This window comes from Astatotilapia calliptera, chromosome 12 (assembly GCF_900246225.1).
Source record: "Astatotilapia calliptera chromosome 12, fAstCal1.2, whole genome shotgun sequence".
Classification (NCBI taxonomy): Eukaryota; Metazoa; Chordata; class Actinopteri; order Cichliformes; family Cichlidae; genus Astatotilapia; species Astatotilapia calliptera.
In genome coordinates this window covers 30,697,764-30,721,535 of record NC_039313.1, presented here as the reverse complement: position 1 = coordinate 30,721,535, position 23,772 = coordinate 30,697,764, and the positions used below count along the sequence as shown (strand labels likewise).

At 39.1% G+C, this 23,772-nt stretch overlaps 1 protein-coding gene across 2 annotated transcripts in view; it reads right to left on the bottom strand.

The window, feature by feature from the left end:
* Positions 1–23,772, bottom strand: part of srrm4 (serine/arginine repetitive matrix 4) — a 63,662-nt gene that overhangs the window by 3,272 nt on the left and 36,618 nt on the right. For both annotated transcript variants that reach the window (XM_026186072.1, XM_026186074.1), the window contains 10 exons: positions 13,148–13,231; positions 12,944–13,024; positions 12,829–12,855; positions 12,523–12,573; positions 6,864–6,947; positions 5,890–6,055; positions 2,077–2,402; positions 1,678–1,872; positions 1,511–1,585; positions 1,239–1,394 (listed from right to left, as the gene is read on the bottom strand). In XM_026186072.1, the coding sequence (XP_026041857.1) occupies positions 1,239–1,394; positions 1,511–1,585; positions 1,678–1,872; positions 2,077–2,402; positions 5,890–6,055; positions 6,864–6,947; positions 12,523–12,573; positions 12,829–12,855; positions 12,944–13,024; positions 13,148–13,231 (1,245 nt within the window). The remainder of the gene's footprint in view (positions 1–1,238; positions 1,395–1,510; positions 1,586–1,677; positions 1,873–2,076; positions 2,403–5,889; positions 6,056–6,863; positions 6,948–12,522; positions 12,574–12,828; positions 12,856–12,943; positions 13,025–13,147; positions 13,232–23,772) is intronic.

The following is a 23,772-nucleotide window of genomic DNA, read 5'->3' as shown; positions in this document are numbered from 1 at the left end:
TCAACATTCCTACCTCTATTTATATAACTGTACAGTAGCAGCCAGCATTCCTACCCCTGTGCAATACCACCAATCACATCGCACCTTATACTGCACTGATCCTACTCCTTACACTGTAGATATATTCATATGTTTTGTTTCTGTATATAATGTGTGCATTACCTCTTAAGCTTATTTTTATCTTTATTTATCTCATTCTCCTATCCAAATAATGTGGAATGTAAAAACCTACAGCTGCAAATGAAGAGATGCCAAACTGTGTTTCATTGTTCTGGTAACAGTGACAATGAAGATCTAAATGATCTTATGTCATCTTAATAACCCAGAAGATAATTTGTAATTGTTGTGTATACAGTTTGATGTGTTGCCCCTAGTGGCCAAAAGCTAACATGCTTAAGGTCAGCAGAATGACTGAAACCCAAGATAACTGGGTCTTCATTATTTATTGTCCCACTATGTTCACATGGTACTCAAGCATGGACTAACCTAGACTTGATAAAGTGATGTAGAGACAAGACATAACCGAACCATAACTTTATTCATAATTTAAAAAACAAACAAACATTTATTTGTATTGGCAGCCCACCATGTGCCTCCACCTAGACTCAGTCACCCTGTAGGCACTGTATCCACATCATTTTCCAGTGCTGACCAAACCCTTATAATCCTTTGGTTATAGCATTTGTTATGTGTTCAGACCATAATAACAGTCTCTCGTTGATTTCTACATGGGCACACTTTTAAAAATTTTAATTAAAATCTTCAAAAATATGGAAATCTTATATGATCGTCACCAACTCATTCACTGCAGGGATAGGAGCGTCCAAAACATTCATAGCCTTTAAAACAATGAAACGATAACTAAACACTATTAACATTTAGTTATAATAATTACATTGTGCTATTTCTGTGGCTGTTTCTGAGTGTCTTTTTTCTCCAAGTAAAAGAAGTGTCATGTTAAAGTCATGGTCAACTTTCTCCTTTCTTTTAAATTTCAGATTTCCTTCTGTCACCATCTGTTTCTTTAGCCCCTGTGGTGGCTTCTGAGCCAACACTTGTCTCATCCTCAGGCTAAATGCCATTTCAAGGTACATAGCTCATCAACACGGGTGAAAGATTTCAGGTTGGGAACTTGTCCAACCGAGGGGGTGGAGGGTGGGACCAGCAGTACATTTTTGCTGCCTTTAGGCATATAACTGTACATTGTACTATAAATAACCAGGCCAGTAGAGCTGTACCTTGTGATTCGCCGTGCTTCCAGATGGCTTGGTGAGTCTCTCCTCCTTTTCTTCATAGGAGAGTAGGATTTGCGTCTTCGCCTTTTCCCACTAACTTTATGTGTATGCTTCGCATCTGTCTCTCTGGAGCTAGCTGTTCTTTTTCTGTCTCGCAGTCTGGGAAGCAGACATAACATAGTGAAAATTTAATTAACAACAATGTCAATATATGTTTATTCCCATGCATTGCAAATGAGGACTCATTAGTATTTGAAACATGTAGTGAAGTTCACCTGTCGGGACTGTATCTCGAGTAGCTTCCTCTTCGCCTCAGATCAGCTGAATTACTCATTGAGCGTGAATATGAGCTACAGTGACAAAATGAGGAAACATTCTATTGAAGATTACTGACATTTCTGCAAAATAAAATAACAAGTGACGTACTATGGAAACATAAAACCTGCAAGATGAAAGCGAGGGGCTTCGAGAGTAGCGTCCAGAGTATCTGGAACTCCCTGAGGATCTGCTCCTGCTCCTGCTGCTAGATGACCGGGTTTTTGGTCGCCCTTGAGACAAGTCGCTCCTCCTCTCTGAGCAGCTTGATGTCTTTGGGGATCTCACAACCTCTAGCCGACACCCCAAGGTTATCTGCTCTCTTTAAAAGAAATACATTAAGATGTTTCACAACTTTGAGTGAAGAAACCAACTGTGTATCCAAGCTTGGGTTTAAATAAATGCTTCCCTTTATTCTCCACTCATCAGATTAAAGATTCAAAGGAGGAAACAGAGCATATAAACAGCAGCTAAACAAGCTTGAATTCATTCAGATGGATGATTTATTGAGAACAAAAAAAATTACCTCTTGCCATTTCCACTGAAAAGGGTTGCAGACAAACCGTCTTCCCCGTAAGGTTTGCACAAGGAAGCATAGCTGGTCACAGAGTTTCCTGAATCAGAGACATTGTCTCTCTCAGTGAACTTTAGCTTCCCTGGCGAGGCCACACGTTGACAGCTGTTGCTCTTGTTGTCAAGAGTGACACTCCCCTGAGAAACACCAGTTTTGCTCGATGGCGGCGAAGATGTGTCATTCCCAGAATCGTAATCATGTGGACCTACAGTCTGGCTCGTTAAATGCTGAGACCCATTTCCATGTAAAATCTCACTTGCAGGTTTTGACGACAAAGTCTGCAAAGAGACAAACAGGCTGCAGCTTAAAGCCAGGTGTGAACTGATACATGAAACCTGCTACCTGCTTTGATGCACTGTGAATACTCTAGTACAAAGGCACATATTCCCTTGAAAACACAGTGAAGAGATTTCTTTCTTTTTTCTTGGGACAGAAAGCTTTGAAAGATAAAGACATGCAAATTTGAAGCATGCGATTAACCTCGAAAGAAAGTCTGAACCCAACTAAAGTCAAAGAAATCAACAAGAAAACAGTTTTTAAGGAAAGTCTAAACTAAAACAATTATATGAAAGGAACAACAAAAAGCAGAAAAGAAAGAGAAAAACTATGTGTGAAAAGATCTACTGGCTCTACCTCGAGTAAAGAGAAGAAGAGTAAATAATAGACCCCATTGAAAAGCCTCATTTAAAGAACACTGAACAAACATCACAAAAATGGGTATTATGTAGAAATGAAAAGGATTGCAGACAAAGAGGGATCCCATCAGTCTAACTAAGAAAGCCCTCAGAAAAGGACAGATGACTGTGCTCTTTCTCCTGTAAGAAGTAAATAATTAGCCTGCACCGACCTACAAGTAAATCCCTAAATCTGCTGATAACATCCACTTACCAATCAAGATTTCCTCCTTAAGTAGGTAAGGTGTAAAAAAAAAGGGAAGAGCGGGCAACATAAGTGCATCATTAGAGTCGTAAATTGCAAGAAAAAGACAATAACCCTCTCTTCAAAACCCAGAGCTAGTTAGCCTTATATCGGCACTTTTTTTTTGTTTCTTCAGTGTTGTTTTAAAGTTTTGGAGAGCGAAACTAGTTACCTTTTTGATTAACTGACCTCTCAATTTCAAATTTTAGTTTTTCCTTAATTGCAAAAAGTCCACAGATGGATAAAAGTAGTGACCTCTTAACAGTGACAGTTAACTAAGCTTTGATTCTGACTCCAAAACACGTGTAAGAGGTTAAGCCAGCCTCTTCTCCCAAAGGTTTCCCATTATCAAGTCTACAGTCAACACAGCAGACCGACCCTGAGGGAAATTTAAGCAAATCTTTGTCCATCTACAATCCTCTTTAACATTTGCAGTGGCACATAATCTGTGTATACTCAGGGGTAAAAGATTTCACTTACAGAAGTACATATTTAAACAAACACATTCTTCATGGCACCTCAAGATATTCTGACAAGGCTGATGTCAAGTAAACATTTAATCTCACATTCTGGCATAAAGTTCTTTTGTGCTTTTCTTTCAGGTTGGTGCCTCAAACACACTACACACTTTCAAAATATAAAACCAATTCACCACATGAACATATGGTGACATATTTTAAAATCAACCACACTCTTTTTTTTTATCCACTCATACCTACCTGTCCCTTTATGGATTGCTTTTTTGGGGGGGAAGAAATAATAAGCAAAGATCATTCTGCATTACCTTTTGGATTATGTGCCTTTATTCACAAGATCAAATTCCATAAATAAACCTTATGCAAACACTTTAAAGCAAGGCTACCCCCTCAGCGACCAACTGTAAAGTCCTTCTGAGAGACTGTGGGAAATTGAATGCCAGGCATAATTCGATATATGGATTAATTTATTGAATTTCAATTAAAACCCTGTGGTGTTTAATTAAAAACATCCGTCTGTGCAATTAGCATAATTTAATGATTGCTGGAGAGAAATTAAATATATTTTATGCTCCAATAAACCAGAGACAATGGGGTTTTAGGACATAGCTGCATGTATGAGGCTGCTGGAAGAAACAAAAGAACAACAAAAAAACAAAAGAGGAAACTCAAATTTTAAAATTGAAAATCTGCCTTCTAAAAAATGCTTTAAGGATGTGTTTTTTGTTGGTTTGACACTAGAACCACTGAAATGATTTGCTCGAAATAAAAAAAATGTAGTTTTCTGCAGAGGGTTGATGGGAACAAAAGCTGTCATCTTAATTTAAACTCCCGAATAAATGTAACTAGTGAGAGGTCATAGACCAAATTGTAAACACACACCTGCAACTGAATCTTATTCAACCCTTAAAACATTTATGGTCTGCACACAATCCCTTTGTTGGATGTCAATGCAGGAAGCAGGTTGCCCCTAGCTAATGAGTAATATCCCCTCTTACACTGTCCCTAACCCTTAAGTGCTATGTGCTAACTCGAAAAAGCTGCACTCTCATGCATTTTTGATGCCATTAGACCAGAAACAACTGCACGCTGCTTTCAGATAATGGTTTAAGGCAATGTCAGTAACTTCTGTTCATTTGGAACAAAAAACACATCATTATTATCCTGTGCAGCACGTCAGTGTTACTCCTCTTGTTTGTCAGCGAAAAAGTAAAAACACACAGCTTTAAGGTAGGAGACTGGTTATTATTTTTTTACATCACTGAATTTAGCCTGTTATCAAAGTTCAGCCCATTCTCAATCCCAAAAAAACAACACTTTTATCAAAGCCCCTCAGAGATACACAAAAGGTGTCCTCTGGCACTATGCTAATAGTGAGAGATCTCTCACTCCCACCTTATATATGAATGCTTACAGACCTCTTAACAATACATTTAAATGCAGTAATTGGTATTTTTAAATGTGCCAGTAAGATTTAAAGCCAAACCATAGTGTTTTTCCCAGTCAGCTTCAAATCAGTGTTTACAACTAACCAGTGAGAGAAATAAACCTAATGAGCAAGTGAAAACGAGGAAAACAGACTCTATACCTAAACTTCCTGAACAGGACACAAACTGCAGTCCCCTGGCTAACCATCCTGTGACTTACTACTCGACTTTACTTTTAAAGAAGACTCATCTCTGGGCATCTAATTACCACAATTCACGCATCGAAAGACACCAATAGCATTTAACACAACGGCAGTATTTGACACACAGGGATGAGAAAGCTTTTCAAGTGTCTGCTTACTGATGCTGCAGGCCAGAGGGGAATAAGAATTTGCAGTTACAGTGTCAGTTTATTCCGATATTTACGGTAGTATATTGACTGTAGCATGATTTCTCAACAGAAGGAGAAATAAGCCTTAAAATACCCAAATCACACTGTTTATCCAACGTGTTTTGCCAACTGTAATGTAGCGGGGACTCTACCGCCCAGTAATCATATCAGTTTTTAAAGCAGAGAAACAAGAGCTGACAAAATCGCTGAAAAAGAAGAAACCACTAACCACTAACTAAGATTTAGGCCATGTAATGTTTTGTTCAATTTGGTAAATGTTGACGCCTTTGAGGATTGTGAAGAGGGTTTAGCTGAATAAAATATGCTGTGTTTCAACTGGATATAGATGTAAGATTTTGTTCTAAAAATACAGACGTGCTGTTTTTTAATGGCCTATGTAAAAATACTTTCAGAATTGAAAGTAAATTGCCAAACGCAGCCGTCTCACTGTAGGCATTTCAGGTTGCCTGAAAATAAGCCATTTGACATGGCAATAACTGAGAAATGAAACTGAACCAGTGGCAGCACTATGAGAGTCCTAAAGAGTACTTACGGTGCCAGCAGAGAGGATGGAGCGATATTTTGGAGCCATTTTACACACTGATTTGGTTGTAGGTCTCCACTTCATGTCTGTGTAGTTGAGCACTGCATTGGTTTCCTGTCCTACAGCTGCCAGGTCTCCAAATCCTTGATGAACCACAGATTTTTGCAGATGGTGTCTGTGAGAAAATGCTGCATTTAGTTTTCATCATGACAGAGATGATTGTGTTATATTAGAGCCAATTTTGCACTTCAGAGAATGGGATAAAAGGTAACGTCGGAAAAATATCAGACTTTATTTCAGCTACGTTTTGTGCCATTTAGTAATCATAGAGCATCTGTTACAAAATGAATTCTTGAATGTTTTTCCACGTGAAAGATTAAATGATTCATTGGATGAAAATGTTGGAAGAATGTATAATAAAGCCACATAATTCTCATTGTTTGAGTAACCTAAACGGTTTGGACAGATCAGTCAGTTTGAATTCTGGGCTTTGATTGGAGTTAAAACTTCTCAGGGATAAAGGTTCAGTCATCGAACTGTACACGCCTACATATATATATATATATATATATATATATATATTTATATATTTATATATGATTAATTTATATATGTATATTCTCAGTGATAAATGACTGAAATGATTAATTTATATCAGAAAGTATCCAGATATGCTTCTAGCTTTTAGAAATCTTTATGCAGTCAGCCCAGTATGACCCATAAAAGACATCTTTCATAGTATCACACAACCAGAAATTTGCTATATGTCATTATAATTGAGTGTATTGATCTCTAGAGTGCATTTGCAGCCATTTTCTGTGCAGCTGTGATAAGGCCCGGTTGTGCCTGAGTCTGAGGAAGTCACCTCCACCTTATCAGTCATCTCTGCGATGTGACCAAGAATTCGGCAGACACCTCAGACTGATAAGATTAACCAAGGGAGCGGGCTGGGGGTGGGGTGGAAGTGGGGGCGCTGGGCCTACCTGTCCTCTGTTGAAGATTGGCAGGAAGAAGTCTCTGACTCTGACCTCCGATACCGCCGTCTCCGACGTGAGTGAGTCCGAGAACTGAAACAAAACAAAGAAAAAAAAACAAAACACGTAGAGAGGAAGCTAAGATTATGATTAGTTTTTTTCACAAAAAACTCCACTAAAGTAGCTTTACATAATCCCTGTCTTCTTGGGCTTGACTTTGGTTTAGCTGTTCAAAACATATCTTTTTGCGCTCTCTTCCCCCTCCCTTTAAGACAACCATTTTATCTGATCGGTGGGCCATTGCAAACACAAGGTCTCTACAGCCTGGTGTTAGGACTTCTGTGTTGATTGGCAGGAAGAACAGTCAGAGCTGTGTGATATATTAAGAATATTTTCTTTTTGTAACACCATTCAAAGAGCAGGAAAAGAGGAGTAAAGCGTTTTAATCATAGCGATTACCAAGACTGACTTAATTATTTGAAACTTTGGCAGTTTTTGCAATTGTATTATTATTAGTATTGTAACTAAATAAATAAATGCATTATTTATTCCATCAATTAAACATACATTGTACAGGATTTACAACAAATTTTACTAATGTCCCAGCTACACATGAGACCTATCAAGCCAAACATGCAAGCAAATAGCATAGCTGCACTTCTCCAAAGATCAGCAGTACAAGAAAACCATTATGCAAACCATTTAGTTTTGAGAGAAACTTGAATTTCTGTTATATGTGTGCCTCTACAGTAAGACCAAAAAAAAGGATTACGAATTTATTAAAACTTTTTTGGGCACCTTTCTTTTGTCTTCCTGGAGGGCCAGAGAGTTATCCAGAAATCACACTTTCCAAAGTTTATGTTCATAGTACAGGACAGTTTGCCATGACCTGCGTATGTCATTCTCAAACAGAAGCCTCCTCTGCTATTACATGAAGCAACGCAGAATTGCTAACTGGCAAACAAATCCACACTGACTCCCAACAACTTTACAAATTTACAGCCAAAATAAATATATTTAGAGCCTGGTCTACCCCCTCTTTATGATAAATATGAACGAATACATGTGATGAAGAATAAAAATCGAACTTTTAAATTGTTGTTCTTTGTTCTTTTGCCTTCCTTCAGCTGCTCCCATAAGGGTCGCTACAGTGGATCACCTACCTCACCCTGGCACCTTCCTCTGTCACACCAACCCTCTGCATGTCCTCCTTTACTACACCAATGAATGTTCTCTGTGTTCTTCCTCTTTTTCTCCTGCCTGGAAACTCCATCTTTAATGTCCTCTGTCCAATATATCCATGATCCCTTTGTGCAGTTCCAAACCATCTCAACCCTTCTTATCTAACTTTGTCTGCAGTCCGCTCAACCCGAGCTGTCCATCTGATATACTGATTTCTACTTCTGGTCATCCTGGTCACTCAAGAAAATATGAACATCTTCAGTTCTGCCACCTCCAACTACACATCCTGTCTTTTTGTAAGTGGCACTCAGTAGTAATGATCTCACTACCATCCTGTAAACCTTCCCTTTCATCCTTTTGTGCCTTCTTTCACGAATCACTCCTGACTCTTGTCTCTGCTTTAAATGTGCATATAATGTACATCGCCACTTGGAGTGACAGGTTGATGTTATGTTCTGTTCTCTATTCATTTGCACTAAAATACATTAAAACATTATCTCTTTAGTTTTTCTAGTAAGTTCATTGTGGTGGCTATTTAGCTTCTTTTACAAAGCAGAGGACTGCCATATACACATTTAATTGATATGTGCTATTTGTCCAATTATCTGCAATTCAGCAGAGGCAAAAATGGCCTCACTAGTAGTCCTTTAGTTTGGATAAATGCAAGAAAACAAACTCAAACCACAATACTCCACATCTGCATGCTTTCACATTGTTTATGTTGGACAGCCAAACATTTCTAATTGGTAGCAGCTATAGTTTTTCTCCTTTCCCCACATTTTTAAACAAGAGTAGTGCTAATGCAAAAAAGTGTCTTGTAGCCTACTGGTGGCCAGAAGTTTAAAGATGAACAGACCAAAAATGGCCCCTGCATACGTTTTGTCTTGAGAAAGATGTTCACAAAACAGAATTAGATTCTCATTTAATATCACACTGAATTATGGATGCTCCTCTTTAATTGAAAGCTGGTGACTAGACAGTTCTGATTTTGCCATCCAAAAAAAACTGTCTTGGAAAAAGGTGAGGCTTTAAAATGGTAGTCAAGCCAGTCTGTTATGGTGCCTACATCTATATTTTATGTGCAGTCTGTGGCCTTTCTCCACCTTGAATTTTCAGCTATCAATGTAAGTGTTTACAGTGGAGTGACTACTTTTCAATTTAATATTCTGTTTACTGTTAAAACAACACTGAAGACATTAAGGCTGTCAAATTTTAGTCATATACTGTATCGCCAAATCACAACAACAGTTGCCTCAAGGTAGTTCATATTGTAAGCTAAAGACTGTACAATAATACAGAGAACACCTCAACAATCAGATGATACCAGCAACCTCTGTGTGACAGTGGGAAGTTAAAACTCTGTTTTAACAGGAAGAAACCAAGAACCAAGGCTAGATGGATCCATGCTTTCATGTGGTTTATGCCAAATCCTGTCCCTATCATCTGAACATCAGCGCAGAAATCAAGACTCATCAGACCAGGCAACATATTTTCAGTCTTCTGTGTTCCACTTTTGGTGGGCTTATTCAAAATGTAGCCTCAGCTTTGTGTTATTAGCAGACAGGAGTCATTTGACACCAAGTGTGGTATCCTGTTGCTGCAGCTCGTCTGCTTGGAGGTTCGATGTCTTGTGTGTTCAGAGATGCTCTTCTGCATTCCTTGGTTGTAATACGTGGTTATTTGAGTTACTGTAGTGCTCATATCAGCTCATAGCAGTCTGGCCCTACTCCTGTGAACCCTGACAACAACAACAAGGTCGACAAGCTGGATCTGTAAACCCTAGAGATTGTGGTGTTGAAAATTTCAGCAGCCTGACCGGCACCAACTACCAAAGTCTAGGGATGGGTACCGGTATCCGGTGCCATGATGACATAACGGTAGTAACCAGACCGAAAAACAGCGCACATTTCGGTGTTTTATTTCGGTGCTTTTTTTTCCTGAGCTGTGATACACTTTGATTTCTAGCCAATCATTTTACGTTTCCGAGGATAGTAGGCGGGTCCAGGTACGTACGTTCTTTTAGAGCAGAGCTACAGATTAAAAATGCCCAAGGCGAAGCGGTCAAAAGTCTGGCTGTACTTCACAGCAAAATATGTAAACTCAGCAGCCTGCAACAAGTGCTTTAAGGTGATACTGTGATACTGCGCAAAGGAGGTAACACCTCGAATCCAATGAAACACCTGGCGGCGCATAGCGTGTTTTTTTTTAAAGCCGAAAAATGCGCCGTATTTGATAGTTTGCTGCCAGACCTCACACCGAGCACATCTACTGCGGGTGGGTTGCCTGTTATCGGACCCGGAGTTAGCAACATCCCCCAAAAACACGAAGAGGAGAGTCCTAGCCCCTAGCCCTGCCAGTGTAGCAGAAATGATGAGGATGATGATGCAGCAGCAGCCGTTCTTCTCTGTGTGAGTAGCTTAATGTTGTTCGTGTGTAATTTACGTTTAGTAGGCTAACCACGTTATTAAATTAATGTATGTAAGGTGAACTAGCAAACATCATCATAGCTACATGCGGCTGTCTTCTTGTTTGATGGCAGATACTCCCTTCACCCTGGCCAAAAAGGCTAAAATGACCAAAGAAAAAGTGGAGAACAGCTAAACATGAGAGGTTTTTGGAAAAAGTTTGTGTTTTTTCCATTGTTTAAGCACTGCTTCCAGCCAAGAGTGATACCATATATGCCACATAGCTGCAGAAAAAGCTAACATTGTTATCTTTTTACAAAAAAAAACAGCTGAACATGAGAGGTTTAAGGATCAATTTTGTGTTCTCCATTCTTTAGGCACTGATTTGAGCACCGTTTAAGCACCGGCACCGTTTCAAAAGTACCGGTTTGGCACCGGTATCGGCTAAAACCTAAACGATACCCATCCCTACCAAAGTCTCTTAAGTCAGTGGCCCCCAACCCCCGGGCCGTTTATAGCTCCATGAGCCATTTGGTACCGGACTGTGAGAGTTGAGGCTCGAGTGTGAAATTTATGGTTTTCAGAGTTTTTATCAGTTTTTATCGTTACTTTCTTTAATTGTTTTTATCGTTAACTTGTTTTCTCTGGGTCTTTTCCTGTGTGTTATGAATAAATCTTCTTTTTTTTGGTACTGGTACTGGTTTTATTTTGTAGTATTTATCCACGGCAACTTTTTTTTTTTTTTTTTTCACAGCATATGTGATTTATTCTTAATAAATTACATTTTCCATTGAACCACATCATATAACAGTTTACATCCTGAGCTGATATCAACATATCAGTTAGAACGAAATTTGATGATTGAACATCAACTTTAAAAAAGCACCAGTCAGGAAGGGCACAGTGTGAGAATAACACAAGCATTATTGAATTTCATCCTTACTTTGATTTATTCTTTTTTTGTGCTTATTGCTCCAGCTGCACATGGAGTCCACACCTTTCTCACTGACGTGAGTGGTTTCGATAAAGGTACAGGGACACTTGCCTCTCTCAGTAAAACCTCAGAATTTTCACTCAAATTAAGGATTTGTTTTTCAAGTCACATTAAGAAAAGCATCCTTAAAGATTGTAACTACTTTTTCCAAGTGCTCTCAACAAGTAAAGGCTCAGTAGTAAGACAGCGTGCAGTAATAAGTAATATCTAAAGTTAAAACAGTTATATCTTTTGTTGACTTTGTTGATATATCCACGGCAACTTAAAGGCTGGTCCGTGAAAATATTGTCAGACATAAACCGGTCCGTGGCGCAAAAAAAGGTTGGGGACCGCTGCCTTAAGTCACCTTTCTCCCAAATTCTGAGGTCAGGATCAGAATCAGGAAGAAAGGTCAAATACAGGCATTAGTGAGGTGCTGCCATGTGATTGGCTTATTAAATATTTGTGTTAACGAGCAGTTGAATGGGAGTGCCTGATAAACAGGCCAGCTTTTATTTATTTAACGTCAAAATTGCATATGTCACATCATCACCTTATGTTTCTTTATTGGCTACTCTGAGTGACAGGTCACATTAGCGAAGGGAAGAGTATAACAGAATGACAAAGTCATGAACGAGTGAAGTGATCTGAATAAAAGAAAAGAGAATAAAGAGTTGTAGTCAGCTGGAAAGCAATGGTTTCCGTTCAAGTCAGCAGCTACCGAACATGGCTCTGTGCTTACAAACAACAATGCGCTCATCCAAAGTCAAATTATAAAATGTTGCAAGATCACAGCATGAAATTGGTTTCTCTTACCCTCTTTCACCCATTTTTCTCTCTTTGTGGCTCAAGTGTTCAATCAGTTTTTCTGTTTGCAAAGGTTCTTTCACGCTTAGCTCAAGAAATATAAAAGCGGTACGTTTCTGTATTCACCTATCTTGCCCTTACAGGATAGTATTTTGCAGTATCCTCTCTTTTTCCTCCTCGACAGTGGGTATTCTGAAAATACTGGATGGACTACCATTGCTGGAAGAAGAGGAGGTTGTGAGGGGGAAAAAATAGTGTAGGACCTGGAGAGTACATTCTGATGCAACAGTCACACACTGACCTTTTCTTGTGCTTGCGTTCATCCTTCCTCTTATGTTTTAAACTTGAAGAGCTGTTAGGATGAAAGAGAATAATATCATGAGAGAGCGGTATTGATACTGACGAAGCCTGCACAGACAGCTTGCATACTTGCTGATACTAAAAGAGAATTGCGTTTCAGGTGGAAATCCAGTAATCTTGCTGAAAGCAGGCACCAACTGTTACACAGGAACTCATCCTGTTATGAACCGTCTTTCTTTTAGAAATGAGATGTGCACAGTGCAAGCAGACATGCAGAGGTTATAGAAGAAAAAAATCATATATGTACCTGTGTTTTGACTTCTTGGAGGTATACCTGAAAAGGGAAACAAGATGATTTAAGTCATAAATATAAAACTCGTGCAACTGTTTTTGTATATTGATTTAACATTTACTGTACTTACCTGTGCCGCTTGCTTTTCTTGGAGCTCTTCTTCTTCTTCTTTTTCTTCTTCCTCGGTGGTGACAGGCTGTAAGAAGGAGACCTAAATAAGGAAAAATTTTAAAATAAATATGAATTTAAAGCATTCCTCTGCACAAACCTTGGTTTATTTATTTCCACACCAACACACATCACACTGCAGTGTCATCTAATTTTGGAAACTGACCTTTTCCTCTTCCTCTTCCGCTCAGACTTCCTCTTCTTCTTCTTCCTCTTTGGCCGAGGGGAAGGTTCCTCATCAAAGGACGGACTGTGAGCAAATTCAGAGCAGAGGGGACACGTTTGTTATCTTTTTGGGATCCAATGAATGATACACAGTCTTACATTCAAGAATTTCACAGCGATTTTTGATCTACTGAATCGAAAATATTCTGACTTATATTCTTTCAAGATTACTCAATGCAGAAGCCTTTACACCTATAAAGAAATGTAAATGAATTTCTAATAGCTCAATATCCCTAAGAATTATGCTGTACAGTTTTAAAGCTTGGACCAGCTGTTTGTTTAACCCTCCGGGGTCCAGAGTATAATTGGCTGTTGTTGACTACTTTTGATTATACCTCTATATTTTACCTTGCCTTGTTTGGTATCATTCTTTTCAGCAATGGTACCACATGTCTGAATTTAAAGGTTTTTTTCTTCTCATTTTCACATACTCTATTAACACATTAAATCTAAAATCAGATGCGAATGCAAATATAAATATAAATTGTAAATTTAAATTTAATATACATATATATACATATATATATATATGCTGTTCTGCATAGGCCTGAACCCCCTCAGTGAGATCATTAACAAGACTGGCTACGGATACCGACTATGGAACGGAGCAGTTGTCAGCCACCTCCTGTACATGGATGACATCAAGCTGTATGCCAAGAGTGAACGAGACATCGATTCACTGATCCACACTACCAGGCTATACAGCAATGACATTGGAATGTCGTTCGGACTGGAGAAGTGTAGTCGGATGGTAACAAAGAGAGGGAAGGTAGTCAGAACTGAGGGGATTGAACTACCAGAAGGCAACATTGCAGACATAGAGGACAGTTACAAGTACCTGGGGATCCCGCAGGCAAATGGGAACCATGAAGAGGCCGCTAGAAAGGCTGCAACCACCAAGTACCTGCAGAGGGTCAGGCAAGTCCTGAGGAGTCAGCTGAATGGTAAGAACAAGATCCGGGCCATCAACACGTACGCCCTGCCCGTGATCAGGTACCCTGCTGGGGTAATAAGCTGGCCAAAGGAGGAGATAGAAGCCACTGACATAAAGACAAGAAAGCTCCTGACCATGCATGGAGGGTTTCACCCCAAGTCCAGCACCCTGAGGCTGTACGCTAAGCGGAAGGAAGGGGGCCGGGGACTGGTGAGTGTCAGCACCACAGTCCAGGATGAGACAAGGAACATCCAAGAATACATTGGGAAGATGGCCCCAACTGACCGAGTGCTCAGTGAATACCTCAGGCAGCAGAAACCCAAGAAAGAGGAGGGAGACGAGGAACCATCATGGAAGGACAGGCCCCTGCACGGTATGTACCACCGGCAGATAGAGGAGGTGGCTGATATCCAGAAATCCTACCAGTGGCTGGACAAAGCTGGACTGAAAGACAGCACAGAGGCACTAATCATGGCAGCACAAGAACAAGCTCTGAGTACAAGATCCATAGAGGCTGGGGTCTATCACACCAGGCAAGACCCCAGGTGCAGGCTGTGTAAAGATGCCCCAGAGACTATCCACCACATAACAGCAGGGTGCAAGATGCTAGCAGGCAAGGCATACATGGAACGCCATAACCAAGTGGCCGGCATAGTGTACAGGAACATCTGTGCCGAGTATAACCTAGAAGTCCCGAGGTCAAAATGGGAGATGCTCCCAAGGGTGGTGGAGAATGACCGAGCTAAGATCCTGTGGGACTTCCAGATACAGACGGACAAAATGGTGGTGGCTAGACAAACAGAAGAAGACGGCCGTAGTGATCGATGTAGCGGTTCCCAATGACAGCAATATCAGGAAGAAGGAACACGAGAAGCTGGAGAAATACCAAGGGCTCAGAGAAGAGCTCGAGAGGATGTGGAGGGTGAAGGTAACAGTGGTCCCCGTGGTAATCGGAGCACTAGGTGCGGTGACTCCCAAGCTAGGCAAGTGGCTCCAGCAGATCCCGGGAATAACATCGGAGATCTCTGTCCAGAAGAGCGCAGTCCTGGGAACAGCTAAGATACTGCGCAGGACCCTCAAGCTCCCAGGCCTCTGGTAGAGGACCCGAGCTTGAAGGATAAACCGCCCGCAGGGGCGTGCTGGGTGTTTATATATATATATATATATATATATATATATATATATATATATATATATATATATATATATATATATATATATATATATATATACATATGTTTTTGTTTTTGTTTTTTTAAATAAACATTTAAAACTATTTACATAATAATCAGGTGTCCATCAAATAGGATGCCACACAAATTATTTTTGCCACTCCAAAAAATAGTTTCTGTCCACTATAAGACAGAGGAGCACATCACAAGCCTGGTACCTCCAGGCCTGACAGCAGGAGGTGTATCACTCCTCCTGTTTGCCACCTGGAGTCAAACTCTACATTGCAATCTGCCTTTGGTGGCTTTTTAGCAACTGTGACATTCAGCCATTGCCCCGTTGTTTTGACAAACAAAACAAAACAGACGACTTAACTACACACTAAATAAACAAGACAAAACACTAAACGTCACAAATCTCTCAAAACTCACTTTCTTTTTCTCTCACTCTCACTGCTATCACTCCTAAAACTTCCCCCTCTTCCTAAATAACCAAATGTCACATGTTGCCATCTAATATTTGGATTGCTCAACATGGTACATTTGTCCACCAATAGGAAAGGAATGTTTTTTCATGTATTTTTAAGTGCTTGCAGGACTTGAAAAAATGCAGTTTTTACCCATTTTTTTCTTCCAGCAGACAGGAAAAAATATCATGGCCTATCAATACAATTTAAAAATTGGTATATATATATAAAATTGGTTGGAAGCACTTTTAACACAAGCTGAAATGGATTCTCAGGGAGACTACATCTTGCTGCTATGCCATCTTAAATTGATCATGTGATTTGGGTCCGTCGACCCCAGAGGTTTAATTATTGACTGGTTTACGCTTTACTCCTAAGCTTATGTGGTTAACTTAGTAGTTTCCTATTTTCACACCCAGTATTTACACCACAGTTGTTATTTGCAGCTGTATTTGTATCAAACTGATGAATCAAATTCCTGCAGCCACTGTTTTTTTGTTCTGCTTTTTTTTAACCACACCCTGAAGGAAAAACATAGCTTTACTGCCCAAAATGCTTCACTATGTTCAAAAGCTCTGTAGCCAAATATATAAAGTGTAACTGGTGCCAAGTATTGTTTACTGGAATATCAAAGCTTTTTTTTTTTTGCTGAAAAGCAGCCTTCTACAGGCCAGAGGCAGAAGTTTGCCTTTTGCCAAAAAGCATTTTCAGGTTGGCAGAAACCTTTAGGAAGTTAGGAAAAGTCAAACAATAGAAGTGGTATAGGGTTGAGGTGGATGAATAAATGTTGCGGATGAAAGCACTGGACTGTCATCCAGAAGAGTGTGGTTTGTAAATGGTAAAAATAAATGGCCTGTATTTATATAGCTCTTTACTAGTCCCTAAGGACCCCAAAGCGCTTTACATATCCAGTCATCCACACATTCACACACACATTCACACACTGGTGATAGCAGCTTCATTGTAGCCACAGCCACCCTGGGGCGCACTGACAGAGGCGAGGCTGCCGGACACTGGCGCCACCGGGCCCTCTGACCACCACCAGTAGGCAACGGGTGAAGTGTCTTGCCCAAGGACACAACGACCGAGACTGTCCAAGCCGGGGCTCGAACTGGCAACCTTCCGATTACAAGGTGAACTTCCAACTCTTGAGCCACGATCGCCACGATTTGTCTTCCATTTGCTATCAATTCTACTAAGTTACTAAGTTATTCATTGTATTATTTGTATGGCTAAAATACACCTAGTGTAACATCTCCCAACTAATTAGGCATTTACTTTCATCAATTCATGGAAGATAGTTTGGCGGTGTAATACTATTTTTCAGGATACACACACACACACATAAACACACACACACACACGAGTATGTGCAAAATCTGCACAATCTACAGTTCACAAATCCGTGGTGGAAAATTTGTCTAAGGTGTCAGGAACATGAAAAACACTGCTAATTAAAAAAGTTTGTTTTTGTGCCATAAATGCAAATTAAAATGTTACTGAGGATATAAATATATAGTATATAAAGATCCAGAAAACAGTCCAAGTTAAACTGCTCTGTGGTCTAGTGAATCAAAATCTTTTTTAAAAAAAAAAATCATTGCACTAACATTGTGTGGGGTAAAGGGAAGCAGGACCAGCCTGGTTGTACTTCTTTGGTCCTTCACACAGACAGCTTTGCAAACCGCTGTCTAAAATTTGTAGCATTTACTGTGACAAGGGGGCAGTTTAGGCGAACCGCCACAGCCACTGTACTAGTACACACTGCCTGATAACTTGTACATCTGTGAAGGCACCATAAATGCTGCATAATATACAGATTTTGGAGCAACATGGGCTGCCTTCCTTTTTCCGAGAAGTCCTTGTCTTTCTGAACAGCAAAATACCAAAACAACATTCTGCATGTATTGCAACAGCATGACTCAACAGCGAAACAGTCCGGGTGCTGTAACTAATCTGCCTGCAGGAAGCAGAGAACATTTGGCACACTATGAAATGGAAAATATGTCAAAGGAGGCACTGGATGGTTGAGCAGCTGAAATCCTATATCAAGCATGGGAAAACATTTGGCTTTCAAATCTACAGTAATTGCTCTCCACAGTCCCCAAACATTTTTGCTGTTAAAAGACGACTTGGAGCAAAAAACAAAACAAAACATATATATATATCCAATGATCTACAAATCATTTGTAGATCATTGGATTGTGATTTTATTCACAGCGTCAAAGTCTTTTTTTTCTTCTTTTTTTTGGAAACTGATTGATATATTCTTTGGGAATTTGCTGTATTGCTTTCCTCCCTAAAAGTATTTACAGATAAATAACCATGACAGAATGGGTGGGGTAAAATAATCCACATGACTCATCACTGGCAGCACATAACTGCACATAAATGCATCCTGATTCTCTCTCACAACAATCATAAGCAAGATTATCTGTGATCCAAATGTCCCATACGAGATAATCTCGTGACAAAAGGATGAAAAATCCTTTCCAAACTGGTATAGACATAAAACAAATAACATGCCAGCGAACGTCACTATACTTTACTCAGAGGGAGGATCACAGATTTGATCTTGAACTTAAAATACAGACCTTCACTTTTTGAGCTGCAGGGCCTGCTGAGCAATTTTATGATTTCGATTGGGAGATGATAATTTATTTCTGAATTTAACAGGGATAAAGCATAATACTTTAATGTACCATAGCCGAAAGGTAAATTTCATCTCCAGTCCCTGCACAGAGGCATCTAGCGATATACATCTTGAAGAAGCAATGAGGTACACTCAGTTTTGGTTTCCAAATAATTTAAAGACAGATATTTTACCCTGGCCACCGCTCTGTAATGGTGCCAAAAATGCAGGTGACTGTGAGAATGTGTTGGAATCTCTCCATGTAGCTCATGGATCCTTTATTTCTGCACACATTGTTCTGCGTATAGCCACATTCTCATTATAGTGTGAGATATTCTTGTTATCCATCCTTTCTTCTCTTGAAGTGTGAATTCATCACTATACTGGAAAGAAAATGGTCGTATTCCATCTGCTGACCAGCTTGGTTGCTGTCCAGTGGTCCACTTCATTACTCTTTTAAAATGACTGATGTGGAAAAGAAGATGAAGGTCTTTTGAAGCACCACAGCCCCCCTGAATGGGCCTTTCAAGTGCAGAAGAGACTGAAATTCATAGCAAGGAAATACATGAGAGAATGACTGACCATATCTGGGTGATACAGAACAACAAAAAAAAGTAGTTATCATAATGGGTATAAACTTGTGGATATTTTCTGGAAATTTACAGACTAAGTGGTGTAGTGGTTAACACATTTGCTTGGCAAGCAAATGTGACCTTTTGTTTGCCAAGTCAGAGACACAAATTCCCTTTGGGGATGCATTAGGAAAGGAACAGGAGCCAAATCAAACATGTGGAAATACTTGCTGTGGCAAGGGAGCAAGTAGCTTACGGACTAAAAGATTAATTGTAAAAGTTACTGAATATTTGTGAAAACCGAAGCTGCATTTGAAGCATATATATGTGTGTTTTTCTGCCTAACATTAGCCCTGCATGTTCAAATGCTCCAGTTGTTTCAATCTTTTGCCAAATAAAACAGCCATTAACAAAGGCTTTAATAGACACGCACAGTGCTATTTTTGAGTTAAGGCATTTAATGCATTGTTCACTTGTCCACAAACAACGGTGATGTAAAAAGACACTGATAATTGAGAATTAAACCTTGGAAAACATCTGGCATGTCTTAAGAGTGACATAAAGACATGGGGGATTTGAAATAAAGCTTAAGGATTATGCAAATTACCTTTACTGTACAAGAGCAACAATAAGTTGCACTTGATTCTCTAATGTAATAGAAGTACATAGCAGCTATGGAACAATATAAAAGAAGGAAAAAAACCCTAATTGTCGTGATCAAGGTTTCCAATTCTCTACAGTATAAATTTAATTGCATAAGTGTCAGTGCAAAGTGTGAGCCTCCCACTTTGAATGTGAATGTGCATATGTGTGTGTGTGTGTGTGAGTGTGTGTGCATATATATATATATATATATATATATTCACACACATATTTCAAAGTGAATGAAACTTGTCATTAAAAAGAGAAACCTTTAAAAAAAAAATAATTGAATAATGTTACTAATATTCAGGTGTTATTTTCATTGCTCAGCATTTGACTTAAGCTATCAAAATGCCTGCAGATGCAACTATGTACGATATATTTGGAATCATTTTTATGCTTACAGGAGGGTAATTGTTGCCATTTATGTGTCCAATTTAATGTACCTCCCTGTTACACAAACAGAGGTCATGCACATAGTTGAGTGTGATCAGGACTGATCCAGACAGTGACAAACTGCACTCCCCCTTGATATATACGACCACAGAGCTCTGGAGAGTATGTGCCTGTTTCATCGGATGCAGAAGAGTGTCCTGCTATAATAAATGGCCCTGCTTGGAGTAGTCGGCAGTTTGGGAGCATTAGGAACTGAAATGCATTAGGGCTGATTAGACAGTCCAAGCCCAAGTACCCTCTCCTGGTAATGAGAACGCTTTGTCACTCATTAACACCTCTACCATTCTGGCCTTGTAGAAAGAGAGCACAAGACAAGCATTTGCATTTCTTCTTGCCAGCAGAAACACTTTCTTTTGATGAAGTTGAGAGAATGAAAAGGAGAATGAGAAAGCAGTCAATTGCCAGCTGCACTAGGAGTGGTGATTTTGTGAAACAATGGTGTATGAAAGGGAGCTTTTGGGGAACTTTTGATGAAAATATATTCAATTCAACTTTTTTTTTTTTAAAGAATTGATGTTTTAATCTGAGCCATGATTATGCATGAAGACCATACATGTATGTGACTACATCTAAGATGTCATTACCTATATTATTATAAAGAACAAAACATGTCTCTCTCCCATGAAGCACTGAAGTACGTTTATTTCAGCTGTAACCAGACACACTTCTATGTTTCAAGTGAAGTTCAGACTGTTTTCATTCGATACCCAATTCACTGGAAATAAATCTAAATAGTTTACTTCTGCATTTTGCTCTTTTTGTTATTTGACAACAACTACTCTCAAAAACCTACTCATTACATCAACTTACTATTTCTAGATGGAATCCAGTGTCAGCGGCTTATGGCCTCATGTTATAATTAACTTTTTTTTCTCTGCCAAATTGCTGCAGGCCAATTAGCAAGATAACAATCCACAGAACAAATGTCCTTCTCAACAAAAGAGATTTTTCTCAGGCAATGCTTTGTGAGACAAAGTATTTGGAAATGGATCTAGCTCGTTAGCCATTTTAATAAAAGGCAATGAAAAAACACATGCATCTAACCTTGATGGCTTGTGGAGGATATATCATGTAATCACATAGCTTTTTTGTGTGTTTTTAAGGCTTTATGGTATGTTATGTTTCCTCTTTTTAGTTGACCTTGCGGTCAAAACAGCGTGCATGGGTTTCTCTTCCTTGTTTTTTGTCTTTTAATATAAATATAATTTGATAGAATTTACCAGCTTGACCTTTATGAAGTACAATCTCTACATACACAGCAATGCTGCAGGTTTTTGATTTATTAATTGTAATGGCTCTACAGTGAATTTCAAATTGAAGAAAGTATCAAGTATCAAGGCCTTTACTGCAGCCGCCCTCAGTTGCTGCTCATTTCAGGGTCTCCCTTCCTTCTGTTTTGTCTTCAGTAACTGAAAAGCAGCTCTGCTGGGTTGAGATCAGATGACTGTCTAGGTCACTGAAGAATATCCAATTCTTTGCCTTGGAAAACTCTTGGGTTGATTTTGCAGTATACTTTGGGTCATTTTCCATTTGCTATGTGAAGTGTCATCTGATCAGTTTTGTTACATTTGGCTGAATCTGAGCAGTAAGCAGAACTCTGTACTCTTCAGAGATCACCCTGCTACTTCAGTAGCCACATCTTCGAAAAACACCAGTGACCCAGCTCCACTGGCAGCCATACATGCCCTATGCCACAGTGTTGCCTCCACCATGTTTAACTGCTTGTTTGCTTCTGATCATGAACTATTACCTCTCTATACTTTTTTTCTTCTGATCATTGTTCTAAGAATTTCATCTATTCAAAGATATTTTTTCATAGCTGTCATGGTCTAGACTTTGATCATGATACAACTACCTCCTTGAGACTGTTCTCGACTCGGATAAACATTCTGAAGGGATTTTTCTTAACTTATAGAGGAATGAATTCTTTGACCAGTCACTTTAGTTGAAGTCTGTCATCTTTCATGTCTTTCTTTGGTGTTGCTGAGCTGGCCAGTGAATTTTCCTTTGCATCAGATTGTTGATTTTGCCACTCTTAAAGTTTTCCTTATCTCTCTTCTAGCATTATTTGGAATTTTCCAATAATGACATCCTTCATGTGCATCAACATCTCTCTGGACCTCATACTGAGAATTACAAAGACCAGATACCAAATGTAAACTCAAGACTTGGAATCAACTCTAGATGTTTTATATACTTGTCACATGATAAGAGGAGGAGGAATGAAGGAAGAGCCGTACACCCATATGAGGAAATATCCTGTGGAAGAACAGTGTCCCAGAGCTCACACAATGCCAAGGTGCACTGAACTTGCTTTGGTATCTTAGTATATTTCTGTTAATGATTCTGTGAATGAATCTTTAATTCCAATATTCCTAGTATTTGCAAAGGTGTCGTTCACAGTCCACGTCTATATACGTCTAATACAAATCATTGCAAAATAGATCTTGAGGAGAAATCAGAAAACAAACATAATTATTTTTACTGTTTTGAATGAGAGAAACAGTTCATGAATTTACTGAATAGGATTTCAAATATTGGTGGCAGAAGTTGGTTTTGGAAATACAAAACAATAGTCTTTGACCCCAGAGATCAGGGTTAGCCTCCAAGCATGATTTGTGCTTCGATTTAGAAAGTAAAATTGTTTGATTAAGGTTAGGTAAAAGATTTCGGTGTTGCCAAACATTGTGTGTTATGATAGAACCAAATCGGCAGTGATATATGCACTATGGATCTATGTATGTCTATGTATCTATGGCTCCACAAGATTTGCCAGGAGACATCAAATGTAAGCAAAAGAGTGGATATTATAGATAAACAAACCTAAGAATTTGTTGCTAAGTAACATTAAGCAAAATAAATTCCTGCAGTTATGCATTTTAGAAAGCAGCAGCAATGCCATGTCATCTTGCATGCCACTGTATTATCAATCACATACATAGTCCAAATTAACAATGTGTGGACACATTGTTGCAGTCTTTACAAGGTAGATTTACTTCAAACCTTAAACAAGTACAGAGTCCTCACACTGGACACAAAATTCATTTATGTGAAATATAAGGGCGACATAACAAACAGCAAAAACACAGATAAGTAAGTATGAAAGAATAAAATCAAATCTAACACTGGGCAGCTTAAAGGACAGTAGAGTAGATATGCTATAAATACATCGTCTCCTTGATTACAAACAGAGCTCTGGTTTTCTTGGAGTTCGTTCCACATATGTGCTGCATAAAAACTGAGTGATGATTAATCCTGTTTATTTTTCAATACGGGAACAGGAACCAGGCTTGTGCCAAAACAGCTGAGAGGTCTGGCTTGTTCATTATGGCCTCTAACAAACGTGTTTTTAATCACCTTTAGCTGTAATCTTACAGTACTTTACTGGTGATACAATTTTTAAAATTCATTTCTTTATTTTTTTGATATAGCATGAGGTTTTGAGAGTTTGACTTAGTTTAGTATCTCATTAAAATTAATGGATGCTTTACTCAAAGTGGACTTCCTTTCATCGTCTCAGCTAGAACTTGTAGCAGTATTCTCTCTAACCTCCTGCAGCTTCTAGCATTGCTGTGCTTTTTGGTCTGAATGCAGCCGTGTTGTGCAAGATTTGACACTGAAAATGCATTCATTTTATTGCTCTAAACCTCATATAGTAAGACCTACAGTTTCACAATAAGATCCCTGCATGAAG